We start from the raw sequence: 13,547 nt of genomic DNA, 5'->3' as shown, positions 1-13,547 counted from the left end.
GTGTGCCTCTCCCTAAATGCATACCCTGCCCCACCAAAACCACTCTCTAAGATTGAAATTCATTATTCTTTTGCTTTTTTTCATAGCTTTATCACATGTGTGTGTGTCTTTAAACACTACGGTGTGCAGTTTTACCTAACACACAGATTTGCATTGGTGAATGAGCACATGAAGGGTCTGGCCCTCAATCTTCCTGTCCCAGATACTCAATCTTTTTTTTTTTTTAGATTAGAAAATATAGTTTATTTAAAAAGCAAATTGGAGAGAGAGAAAGAGGAGATTCACCTCCCCCAAGGTAGAGGAGAGGAACAAAACCAGGAAACATGGCGGCGGCCATAGCTCCAAGAGTGCATGGCCACACCAGTCTAGTGAGGCAATGGCCCAGACCCACATTCCTTCTAGTGTCCTGATGTTGGTCAGCCCAGGGAGGTTGTTTCACAATCATCTAAGGCACAAGAGACTGAAGTTTACGTTCAAAAGACCACGAATCAGTGGTCATACAAACCAGAATGCTCTGATGGCTGAACCTGTATATCTTTCCCCACTGGCTGATCTATGTGGGCAGCAAATTCCAATCCAAAAGTTGCCTGGCAAGCAGACCTCTGTAAGCATTAGATCTCGGGAGGAGCCCCACGATGTGAATCACTGGAGGCACAGATCTCAGCCCCGAGCCAGTCACACTAGGGGATCACAGCTCTCAGAAGGAAGCTCTCCCACTCCACAGGCAATCTGGCCTGATTCCTTGTCTCCCCAAGTTACACAGCAGACTACACACTCTCTTCCTTCTGCCACATTTTCTCTATTTTGATCTGGGGACAGGTCAGTCTTATCCTGGCTAGGGAGTCATCCACTTTAAGATGACTTTGCCCATTTCTGAGCTCATCTATTGTGTGTTTAACACTCCTACTTCCCTCATCTCCAGCTTCCTTGGGAGCACATGTTGTTGCCCTATTGTAGCCACATAACGTTCTCAAATAGAAATCCTGTAACCAAAAAATTTAAGGAAAAAAGCCTTTTGATGTGAAAAGTGCCAAGAATGGTTTTTCTGGACAAACACCTCACCACTAGGACAGCATTCAGCTAACCTTCTTAGTCTTCTTGGCAGGCAGTTTCCCCCTTTATACATAGGACAAAACTATATCAGGAAAAAGTGTCCTTTGTGAGTAGGTTCATGGGAACTGCAAAGTGTGACAAGGCTTTCTTTATGAGCTTCTTTTAGTAGGTCAAAGCTTAACCTTCAGTGGAAACTGCTAGCATACCAAATAACTAACAGAGCTGAAATATTCTGAAATATTTAAGAAGACCAAATAAGACGCGAATTCACGTAATTCATAAGAATGGTTTCTCAGCTGATACAGTGGCTCACACCTGTAATCCCAGCATTTTGGGAGGTTGAGGCAAGAGGATTGCTTGAGCCCAGGAGTTCAAGACTAGCCTGGGCAATAGAGTGTTGTGATCATGCCACTGCACTCCATCCTGGGCAACAGAGTGAGACCCCCCAACTCAAAATAATAAAAAATAAATAAAAGTAAGGCCAGGCACAGTGGCTCATGCCTGTAGTTCGAGACTAGCCTGGGCAACAGAGCAAGACTTCATCTCTACAAAAATAAAAAATAATTAGCTGGTCATGGTGGCACACACCTGTAGTCCCAGCTACTTGGGAGGCTGCGGTGGAAGGATCACCTGAGCCCAGGAGATTGAGGCTGCAGTAAGCCATGATCATGCTACTGCACTCTAGCTGGGTGACAGAGAGAGATCGCGACTCAAAAATAAAAAAATCACTCATAAGCGAACCCTGAACATTTAACATAATACTATAAGAAAGGGATTCACAGTAGCAGGACACTGCCAGGGGAGGGAGGGGGGAGCACATAACATCAGTAAACGTACCTGATTTCAAACCAGGCAAAGTGGGGACCAAAGGGAAGCCTAAACTTTACCTGTAGGATGACCATTTATATACCTAATCCTGAATTATACCCTACATCTTTAAAATAAAAAAAGAAGAAAAAAGTATTTTTTTTTTACTGTGAGTCACTGTTAAAAATTTTTGAAAGCTAAATTCCTAACAACCAATAAATGGAAGCAATCCATGCTAAGAAGAACACCAGTGAAGCCCTATCATGTAATGCTACCAACAAACCAGAACACAGGTATCACAGGCTCCCAATCACTGCATCTCAAGGACAGCACTGGGCAAATACACCTGGGCTGCTATGGTAAGACAAAAACTCTTATTTCTACATCAGGTATATGTCAATAAAACATTCGTGACATTCTGAAGATGAGCTTCTTGCATGTAAAATACCCCAGACATGTTTCAGGATCCAGGCCTTTCTTTCCTTTCCCCTGGAATACAGACATATCGGCAAGGTATGCCGGTCACTCTCTTCAGGTCTTTGTTCAACGTCACCTCCTCAGTCAAACCTTCCCGAGTCCTGCTTACAACACACCCTTGCGTGGTGCTCCTTATCCCTCTTTTGGTTTATTTTCCCCTTAGCACTTTCCATCATGTTTGTTTGTTTAGATACCTGGTTGACCTCTTTTGTTTATTTTTCTGCTTCTGCTGGTTAAGACTCTAAGGGCAGAGATTGGTTCCCAGCTGTATCCCCAGGACCTCACACAGGATGGACACATAGCAAGCATCTGATAAATGCTTGCTGAGTGAATTCACTTGGAGAGCAATCACCGGGAAGCTGCAGAAATGAGAACTAGCATTCCACCATCAGGTATAACGCTGGGGTTAGTGCAAAAACAGTTCTGAAGGCAAATCCGTGACATTTCAACAACTTGCTGAATGCGAAGAAGAGAGATCATATATTTAACTTTAAAACAGAAAATTAGAAACTGAGGTCAAGTTATTTTTTTGGCCTATGCTTACACATGTCACAGTCATATATTTAACAAGTTTCTAACATTTTTGTTCTTGTTATTAGCTCCCTGCAACATTCTCTTAGTGCTTTTGGCACTAGATAGGAAGAATCTGTTTCCATCTGCACTCTCCCACTAACTTCTGTGGAAAAAAAGGTTTCCAAAAGCATTATTCTTAAAAACACATGCAAGGCTATATTTACCATTCAAAAGGTTTGTTTTCTTCCTTAGGAATGTAACTTCACTTAAAACCACGATCTTTCCCCAGGCACGGTGGTTCACACCTGTAATCCCAGCATTTTGGAAGGTGGAAGCAAGAGGATTGCCTGAGCTCAGAGGTTTGAGACCAGCTTGGGCAACATGGCAAGACCTCGTCTCTATAATAAATTAAAAAATTAGCCAGGTGTGGTGGTATGCGCCTATAGTTCGAGCTTCTTGGAAGGCTGAGGTGGAAGGATCACCTGAGCCCAGCAGGTTGAGACTGTGGTGCTGTGATCAGGCCGCTGCACTCCAGCCTGGGTGACAGAGACAGATCCTGACTCAAAACTCCCCCACAAAAAAGAAAGAAACAAAAAAATCTATGATCTTTCAATCATGCCATTCATGGATTTGAGGGTAAACTAACTTATTTTTATTTACCTTCCCATAAAATCTTAGATTTTCTCTAAATTAAACTAGTTGATACATCTTTAACTTTTCACATTCCAAAGAGACAATGAATTTGTTTTCTATTATCCTCAAAGTCCACAGACTTGCACGGAAGACCTGCTTCCTCTCACAGGAAGTGCATACAATGGCTAGACAACCAGATAGTGGCTTGGAGCAGGAATCTTGTGGTTTCTTTATCTGTAAAACATGGGGACTGTACCCAATGATTCTAAGACCCAGTCAGCTTTGATGACAAAAATGACAACAACATAAATATTTAATTCATATCTAGGATCACACAGCTCATAACTGGCAACCAAAGCTCGAAACAAATCTTTGTGTGGTTGTGTTTATAAATGTGAATACATTTGTATTACCAAAAAAATTCCAATAATTCCACAGTAGAGTTTTAAAAAAAGGTACTTCCACCGGGCACAGTGGCTCTTGCCTATAATCCCAGCACTTTTGGAGGCCAAGGCAGAAAGATTACCTAGGAGTTCAAGACCAGCCTAGCCAACACAGTGAGACCTTGTCTCTATCAAAGAAATTTAAAAAATTAGCCAGGTGTGGTAGCACGTACCTATAGCTGCAGCTACTCAAGAAGCTGAGGTGGGAGGACTGCTTGAGCGCAGGAGTTCAAAGCTGCAGTAAGCCATGATCGTGCCACTGTACTCCAGTATGGGCAATGTAGTAAGATTTCAACTCAAAAAAAAAGAAAAAGATACTTCCTTTCATACTTCCACCCTCACCCCATCTCATTCTCAGTTTCTACCTAGTTAAGTAATCATTGTGAGAGTTCCTCCAGAACTTCTATGTGTTTTACATACAGATATATAGCTTTGTTTTCAAACTCTAATATTCTAGCTCTAAATTCTGTATTGTTTCCAAGACAGAGGTTTTATTTTATACTGCTTTTGTGATTCTCCACATTTAGAGTTTTATATTCTAGCCGGGCTTGGTGGCTCAGCCTGTAATCCCAGCACTTTGGGAGGCTGAGGTGAGTGTATTGCCTGAGCCCGCGGGTTCATGACCCACCTGGGCAACTTGGTGAGACCTCATCTCTACAATAAATCAAAAAATTAGCCGGGTGTGGTAGCACACGCCTGTAGTTCCAGCTACTTGGAAGGCTGAGGCAGTAGGATCGCTGGAGCCCAGCAGGTCGAGGCTGCGGTGGCCGGGAGCGGCCACTGCACTCCAGTCTGGGCGACAGAGTGAGACTCCAACTCAAAAAAAAAAGAGTTTTATATTCTACATACAATTGGGTGCTCAAAAACTGCTTTTGATACTCAGGTGTGTGCTTTTGTTACCCAAGTGTGGATTTTGGCTCAATAAAATACATTTTTTAAGGTCCTCCAGTCAAGGAGAACCAGTTAAACTCCTTACATGGGATGTTCCCAGAGTCCGCTTCTTGTCTGCCAGATCTAGTCATTTGTACTAGCTTCCCCCAAAGTCAGTCGACCCCTCAAAGACCACCCTCCATGTCACATTCCTTCAAAACTCATCAGATGTGCTAAGATTTGGTTATAGCTTGTCCCACTCAAACTCATGTTGAAGTCTGATCTCCAGAGCAGCAGTGCTGGGAGGTGGGGCCTAGTCAGAGGTGGCTGAGTCACTGGTCACCTTAGGAAGAAATTAATGCCCTCCCTTCCAGGTGAGTGAGTCCTCACTCTCAAAGGACTGAATTAGTTCCCGAGAGAGTAGATTGTTTAAAAGAGTTCAGCTTCCTTGGTTTATCTTGCTTCCTCTCTCATCATGTAATCTCTGTACATGCCCACTCCCCTTCCAACGTCCACCATTAGTGGAAGGAGCCTGAGGCCCTCACCAGACATAACTACCCAATCAGTGGACTTTCTAGCTACAAAACTGTAAGCCCAATAAATCTCTTTAAAAAAAACCAAAAACTTACTTAGGCTAGGCATAGTGGCTCATGCCTATAATCCCAGCACTTTGGGAGGCCGAGGTGAAAGGACTACCTGAGCCCATGGGTTCTCGACCAGCCTGAGGAACTCTACAATAAATCAAGAAAAAGTAGCCGGGTATGGTGGCACATGCCTGTAATTCCAGCTGCTTGGAAGGCTGAGGCGGAAGGATAGTCTGAGCCCAGTAGATTGAGGCTGCAGTGGCCACGAGCGTGTCCCTGTACTCCAGCCTGGGTGACAGAGTGAGACTCCAACTCAAAAAAAAAATTACTAGCCTCAGGTATTCTGCTATAGGAACACAAAATGGACTAAAACAATATGATATCTAGAAAACTAGTTCTAGGTAAAACTGTAAAACCAGCAATCAGATATAATTTGTAGTTTCATTCTAGGGAGCACTAAATTCGCTTATTTAACTTTAAGAGTTTTTTTCAGTTTGGTGGCTGAAATTTTTTTAAGTTACAGTGTTTTTAAAAAAGACAATAAAATAGTGATCAATGAAACACATATACTTCATAAAACAGAACTGGGTTGTAACTGCAACCTGAGTAAGGAGCCAAATTCCACTAAAGCATACTAATCTTACTGCTGGAGGTTGCCTAATAGTAATTAAAACCTAAGGATCCAGCAAAACTACTCGATAGTGTTAGAAGTCAGATGACTAGCTACCTTAGAGAGGGGTACTAATGGGGAGAATCTTCTGGGGGTGCTGGAAATATTCTATATCTTGATTTGGGTAACTACACTGATGTGTGTGTGTATATATATATATATAATATAAATTTAAGATTTATACATTTTACTTTATGTAAATTATAGTTCAATAAAAAGGTGAAGAACACCTGATTTATTGTAGAGACAAGGTCTCACCAAGTGCCTGGAAACCCTAGTCTAATTTAAATTTATAGAGGTATGCTTTATAACTCATGATACAGTTATAGGAAAACCAGCTGCTATATGGTTTCATTCTGGGGAGCACACTGATGGATGTTCCATGTGCACTTGTAAAGAATGTGCATTCAGCTTTTGGTGAGTAGAGTGTTCCTTCTGTTTTGTTTTTAGAGACAAGGTTTCATTCTGTCACTCAGGCTGGAGTGTTGTCACACAATCATGATTCACTGTAGCCTTGAACTCCTGGAATAAAGAAATCCTCCCACCTCAGCCCTCTGGCAGCTGGGACATGCAACCACGCTAATTTTTAATTTTTTTTTTTTAAACTTTATTTTTATTTTTATTTTGAGTTGGAGTCTCACTCTGTCACCCAGACTGGATGGAGTGCAGTGGCCGCTCCCGGCCACCGCAGCCTTGACCTGCTGGGCTCCGGCGATCCTTCCGCCTCAGCCTTACAAGTAGCTGGAACTACAGGCACGCGCTACCACGCCCAGCTAATTTTTTGATTTATTGTAGAGATGAGGTCTCGCCAAGTTGCCCAGGCAGGTCTATGTTGCTTAGGCTGGTCTCAAACTTCTGGTCTCAAGTGATCCTCCCACCTCGGCCTCCCAAAGTGGTAGGATTATAGGTGTGAGCCACTGTGCCCAGCCTGGAGTGTTCTATAAATGTCAATTAGATCAAGTCGGTTGAAGGTATTGCTCAGGTCTTCTATGTGCTTGTTGATTTTGCCTACTACTTCTATAACTGAGACAGAAACATTGACATTTCCTACTATAATTGTGGATAAGTCTACTTCTCCTTTCAGTTATATCAGCTTTTGCTTCATGTATATGAAGCTCTGCTGTTAAGAGGCATATACATTTAGGATGGCTATGGCTTCTTAGTGAACTGACCTTTTATCATTATGTAATACCTCTCTTTATCCCTAGTTATTTCTTTGCTCAGAAGAAAACCTTGATATTTATATAACCACTCCAACTTTCTATTGATTAGTGTTTACATGGTGCATCTTTGTCCATCTTTTTACTTTTAGCCTTCCTATATTATTATATTTGAACTGAATTTCTCATAAACAACATATAGTTAGTTTATGATTTATATTTAAATTTATTTTAAACACAGGCTGTTGCTCTGTCATCCAGTGGTCAAGCGATCCTTCTGCCTCAGTCTCCCAAGTAGCTGGGACTATGGGTGTGTGTCACTGTGCCCAGCTAACTCGTGTGTGTCTGTGTGTGTGTGTGTGTGTGTGTGTGTGTGTGTGTGTGTGTGTAAAGATGGGGTCTCAAATTCCTGGACTCAAGCAATACTCCCACCTCATACTCCCAAAGTGCTAGGATTGCAGCCACCACGCCCGGCTAATTTTGTGATTTATTGTCGAGACAAGGTCTCATAAAGTTGCCCAGGCTGGTCTCAAACCCCCAGGCTTGGTCAATTCTCTCGCCTCGGCCTCCCAAAGTGCTGGGATTACAGGCTTAGCCTGGTTCATTTTTTTAATCCACCCTGATAATTTCTTTTAATTGATATAGTTAGATCATTTGCAATTAATGTAACTATTGCTATGTTTGAAGTTAGGTCTATCATTGTACTTGTTTTTGATTTGTTCTTTCTATTATTCCTTCCTGTTTCCCCTTTCCTGCTCTCCTGTGAGTTGTTTGAACCTTTTTAAAAATTTCATTCTGATATATCTACAATGATTTTTTTACTATATCTTGTAGTAGAGTGGTTGCTTTAGGGATGACTATATATATACTTAACTTTTAAAATCTACTTAGAATCAATATTTTAACTCTTTAAGTAGAACAAACATATAGATCATTTTACTCTCCTCCAATTATGTAACGCTTGTCTTATAAATTACTATATCTATATTCATTGAAATTCAGTCAGTTATAGTGTTTGCTTTCAGCTGTCAAATATATTTTTAAAAACTCAACAGTGGGAAAACAGTCTATTTTACTATCACTCTTCCTTCATTCCTGATGGACCAAGTTCCCTTCTTGAAGAACTTCCTTAAGCTATTACTTTAGAGCAGGTCTGCTGGCAATGAATCCTCTTAGTTTTCCTTCATCTTAGAATACTTTTATTTCACCCTCTTTCTTAATAGATATTTTCACTGAGTAAAAAATTCTGGGTTAATAATTCTTTCCGTACTTGAAAAATGCTGTGCTATGGTCTCCTAGCCTACATGGTTTCTGATGAGAAATCTGTAGTCATTCAAATCATTGTTTCCCTATAGGTAATATGCCATTTTTCTCTGGTTAGTTTTAAGACTTTTCTTTTGTCTTTAGTAGTTCAATTATGATGTCTCTGAGCATGGATTTCTTTGGTTTATCCTGTTGGAATTCAGTGTGTAATTCACAAGTCTTCTTTGTTAAGTGTTGAATTATTTGAGAGATTTCAGAGACCAAGAATTTGAGACCAGCCTGGGCAACACAGAAGGACTCCCATCACTACATAAAATTTAGAAATTAGTCAGGAGTGGTGGCACATGCCTGTACTCTCACATGGGAGTATCACTTGAGCCCAGGAGTTGGAGGCTATGGTGAGCTGTGATCATGCCACTGGACTCCAGCCTAAAAAGCAGAGTGAGACCCTAACTACTACTCAAAGAAAAAGAATGCAATAGTTATAATTTTAATACCAAAAATACTAATACAGACCCTAGAGACAGTCTGCCCAGTTTCAAATAATGGTGCTGCCACTTATTAACTGCCAACCTTGGGTAAGTCACTTATTCCCTCTGTGCCTCAGCTGTCACCTTGGTAACTGGGGAAGATAATAATAACATCTACCTCATAGAATGAGGATAAAATGAGTTCATATATATAAAATGAATTAATGCATATCTGGCATATAGTAAAGGTTATATGTGTGCTAAACATTTTTGTCATTTTAAAAGGAGTACACTGGCTCATTTTAGTTAAGAAAAGCTGTTTTGTTTTGTTTTTGAGTTGGGGGTCTCACTCTATCTCCCAGGCTGGAGTGCAGTGGCATAATCCCAGCTACCACAGCTTCAACCTCCTGGGCTCAGACGATCTTTCCGCCTCAGCCTCCTGAGTAGCTGAGACTACATGCATGTGCCACCATCCCCTGCTAGGTTTTTATTTTTTTGTAAAGATGAGGTTTCACTATGTTGCCTGGGCTCATCTCAAACTCCTGGGCTCAAGCAATCCTCTCGTCTCAGCTTCCCAAAGTGCTACAATTACAGATGTGAGCCACTGTGTGCCCAACTCTAAAATGTTCTCTTTTAAAGTAATGCTAGATATTTGTAGACAGAAAAAAAAGTAAAAACACCAATGATTTTAGTTATATTTTACCTCAAAGATGACTTTGAAGTATGGTTTGGGTGAGTATAAGGCCATATCAGAAATAATGATCCTGTTCTAGAACACAGCATGTTCCACATTAGCCAGGTGTAAGAAAAGCAAGCCTCACCTCAAAGTTGTACTTCCTCATCTGGTTAAGGTGCCGGCAGTACAGATAGAGCATGCCGATGCTGCTGCCCACTGCAATGTAGTCCCCGTTGGTGTCGAGGGCCGTGAGGTAGACCACGAGAGAGCGGAAACCCTTCTGGATCTTCGTGGGAATGGCATTGAGGAGATAGTACAAGGGGCAGAACTCTCTGAAGGTGACAGGCTCTGATATCGATGCCATGACCAAGGTCTCCACAGGTTATCTTCAGGTGGGAAGAGGAATGTTTGCTTGTCATCTAGGGAACCTGGGGGCTACAGAACAAAGCATTATAATTGCTTCAATGCCTAGTCATGCCAAAAAGAAGTAATGTTTAATAGCAAGAACACAAAACATTTAGGTGGGTAAAAATTACAACTAGAGTTTAATTAAACAGAATGCATACAAGGTGTCATTAAAATCACTTTGAGCAGTTTCATTCAAAAAATGCACCTTAATATGTACTGGCCCCTGTAATCTATGTTGTAGCAGATACTATGGAGGAGTGGAAAGAATATACAAACCAATTCTTAGTCTCAGGGAGCTTAGGATCTATACAGGGAGGCAGATGAAACAGTAAAAAGACCCAAAACCACAAGGAATTAGATGCTGATTTATAGGTCTTCATGAGAAGAGGGAGAGGTCAGTGTGAATCAAAGTGAGTGTAGATAAGGCTTCACTGAAAACATCCTGAATTATGAAGTCCACAAGGTTGGACAGGACATGGAAACGAGAAAAGGAAAGTTACTCTGTACTGGAACAGACAACCCAATCCCAGACACAGAAATACTCCTTTGTTAATGAGAAAGGCCAGGAGTCCATAGCCTCCTCGGCACTCGGAGTCCAGTGACACAGGGCCTCACATCTACTCCATGTGGGGACCATACCAAAGCTTCCCTTAATAAAGACACTCAAACCTCACACAGCACATCACGCTAACACAGTACTCATTCAGGTCAACCTCACCCTACCCTATGAGTGGTATCATCTCCAACTTCTGGAAGAAGGTACTGAGGGACAGAGGGTCACGAGATTTACCCAAGACCACACAGCTGAGACTTGAATCTAGGTCTTTTCCTTCCAAGCCCTAGTCCCTTGCCAACAACACAGGCACAGCTCTGACAATCATCAGCTACAGGTGGACAGTCTACTTAGACCTGATTAGACCTGAGTGAGACTCTGACTCCCCCCAAAATCTAAAAAATGGTAACAATATATACACACATATGTGTCAAAATATATTTAATACACCAAACTACTGAATATGCATTTCATACATCTTTCTTTTTTTTTTTGAGTTGGAGTCTCACTCTGTCACTCAGACTGGAGTGCAGTGGCTGCTCCCTGCTGGGCTCCGGTGATCCTTCTGCCTCAGCCTTCCAAGTAGCTGGAACTACAGGCGTGTGCTACCACGCCCGGCTAATTTTGGATTTATTGTAGAGATGAGGCCTCGCCAAGTTGCCCAGGTGGGTCTGGAACCCGCGGGCTCTGGCAATCCACTCACCTCGGCCTCCCAAAGCGCTGGGATTACAGGCTGAGTCACCGAGCCCAGCCCATTTCATACATCTAATCCATCATAGTTCAGCCTACCCTACCTTAAATGTGTTCAGAACACTTAGTCTACAGCTAAGCAAAATCATCTAGCACAAAGCCTATTTTATAAAGCATTGAATATCTTATGTAACCTATCAAATACTATGCTGAAACTGAAAAATAATGGCTTACAGGTACTTGAATGACAGTTTCTACTGAATGCTGTCATTTTTACATTATTTTAAAGTCATAAAATTTTAAGTTAAACCATCATAATTTGGGAACCATCTGCATTTAATAGAATCTGTTCTTAGCACACTAACTAATTAAGTCCTTACAAAAAAACCCTTGGCCAGGCACAGTGATTCACCCCTGTAATCCCAGCACTTTGGAAGGCTGAGGCAGGAGGATTGCTTTTCAGCCCAGGAGTTCAAGACCAGCCTTGGCAACATAGTGAGTAAGATCTCATCTCCACAAAAAATAAAAAGAATTAGCTAGGCATGTAGCACATGCCTATAGTCCCAGCTACTCGGGAAGCTGAGGTTGGAGGATTCCTTGAGCCTGTGATGAGCCATGATCATGCCACTGCACTCCAGTTTGGGCAACACAGATTCCGATTCAACAATAAACCCCCCACACACACACACCTGAGGTAGGCACCACTGTCACCTCCATTTTACAGATGAGAAAACTGTTCCCATTTCAACAATATTATTTCCACAGCATTGGAGCAGTAAAGGCTTTGCTTCCTAGATGGGTGTGCACACACATGTACACAGGCACACACTGATGTGCCATAATTTCCTTAATTTTTTAAAATAAAATTTTCTTCTTACAACAGCTATAAATGCTCCCTATCAAAAAATGTTGGAGAAGCACATAGGAATTTTCTTGAAGTGCAAAGTCAATCGCCCACTCCCCTGCTGAACATGCTACAGTGGTCCCATCCCCCTCCAGCTCAAGCCCAGAGGTCACTGGCTTACAAGAGCCCCAGTGATCTGGCCTCTGCTGGGCTGCCATCCAGGATCTCTCACCTGTCCTCCAGCCACACTGAGCTGCTTCTGACTGCATGTCCCAGTCTTTACTCTACTCCCTGTCCCTGGAAGGGGCTCCTTATCTGCTTTAGCTGAGATCTCCTAAAAAACACTTCACAAACAAATGTCAGCAAATGTTACATCCTCCTTTAAAAGTCTTTTTTTCTCAAAGTAGCTCTGTCAAATGCTGACATTTAGCTTTCAAATATCCACCAGCTAGATCTGATACCATTCACCAACAGCACCATCATCTCTCTTCAGAAAGGGCTTAGAGACTACAGCCCAGCCAGAGGAGAGTCGGGGATTTGTCTGGAAAGTGCATTTGCAAGCAGGCACACTATTCTCCCAGACTGCAAGTTGATTTGTGGTAGCTGAGGAGGTTTTAATGGGTATAATGGAAGGTCAGAATCCCTGGAAGCATCTCCTTGGCACAGCCAGCAATAATCCTTCCAAAGGCAATTTCTAAATGTGTAAGGCAGGAGGAGCACATGACTGCAGCAGGTATTATAAACTGTCACAAGCATGGAGCAGGTAACAGCATAATCAGAATTTGAATCATAAGCATTATTCCAGCTGAAATCCTTGTATTCATCCTCGATTCCTTGGTCTCCCTCATACCAACAACAACCTCTCATCTCGGTGCATCAGCCCTATCTCCAAACCCATCTCACAGCTAGCCCTTCTCATCAACTCCATGGCTATCCCGTAGTGGAACCCATCACATCTCTCACCTGCACCACTGCCATGGGATTCCATGCCTTCCCCTAGGACCCATGCTGATCCAAGCTCCTCAACTTCACAAAAAACTTTTGTATCCAACAGATATCACCAAGAAAATGAAAAGATCACCCTGCAATGGAAATATTTGCTGATTATACATCTGATAAGAGATTTTGAAGAACTCTTACAACTCAATGATCAAAAGACCATTCTTCTATTTTTATTTTTATTTTTTGAGTTGGAGTCTCACTCTGTCACCCAGGCTATAGTGCACTGGCACTGCAGTCTCTGTAACCGAGGCTCACAGTCACCGCGGCTCACAGTCACTGCAGCCTCGACCTACTGGGCTCAGGTGATCCTTCAAGTTCAGTCTTCCAAGTAGCTGGAACTACAGGCATGCACCACCACACCCAGCTAATTTTTTGATTTATTGTAGAGATGAGGTCTCACCAAGTTGCCCAGGCTGGTCTCAAATCCCTGA

The 13,547-nt window shown here is 42.2% G+C and overlaps 1 protein-coding gene across 1 annotated transcript in view; it reads right to left on the bottom strand.

The window, feature by feature from the left end:
* TECPR2 (tectonin beta-propeller repeat containing 2) overlaps positions 1–13,547 on the bottom strand; it is a 109,035-nt gene that overhangs the window by 88,593 nt on the left and 6,895 nt on the right. The window contains exon 2 of the mRNA XM_008064091.1: positions 9,765–10,054. Within this exon, the coding sequence (XP_008062282.1) occupies positions 9,765–9,983 (219 nt within the window). The 5' untranslated portion in view covers positions 9,984–10,054. The remainder of the gene's footprint in view (positions 1–9,764; positions 10,055–13,547) is intronic.

Source organism: Carlito syrichta, unplaced genomic scaffold, assembly GCF_000164805.1.
Source record: "Carlito syrichta isolate Samal-C Ts95f unplaced genomic scaffold, Tarsius_syrichta-2.0.1 Scaffold307187, whole genome shotgun sequence".
NCBI classification, from domain to species: domain Eukaryota; kingdom Metazoa; phylum Chordata; class Mammalia; order Primates; family Tarsiidae; genus Carlito; species Carlito syrichta.
The sequence above is the reverse complement of the archived record's forward strand: the minus strand, read 5'-3'. Positions and strand labels throughout refer to the sequence as shown.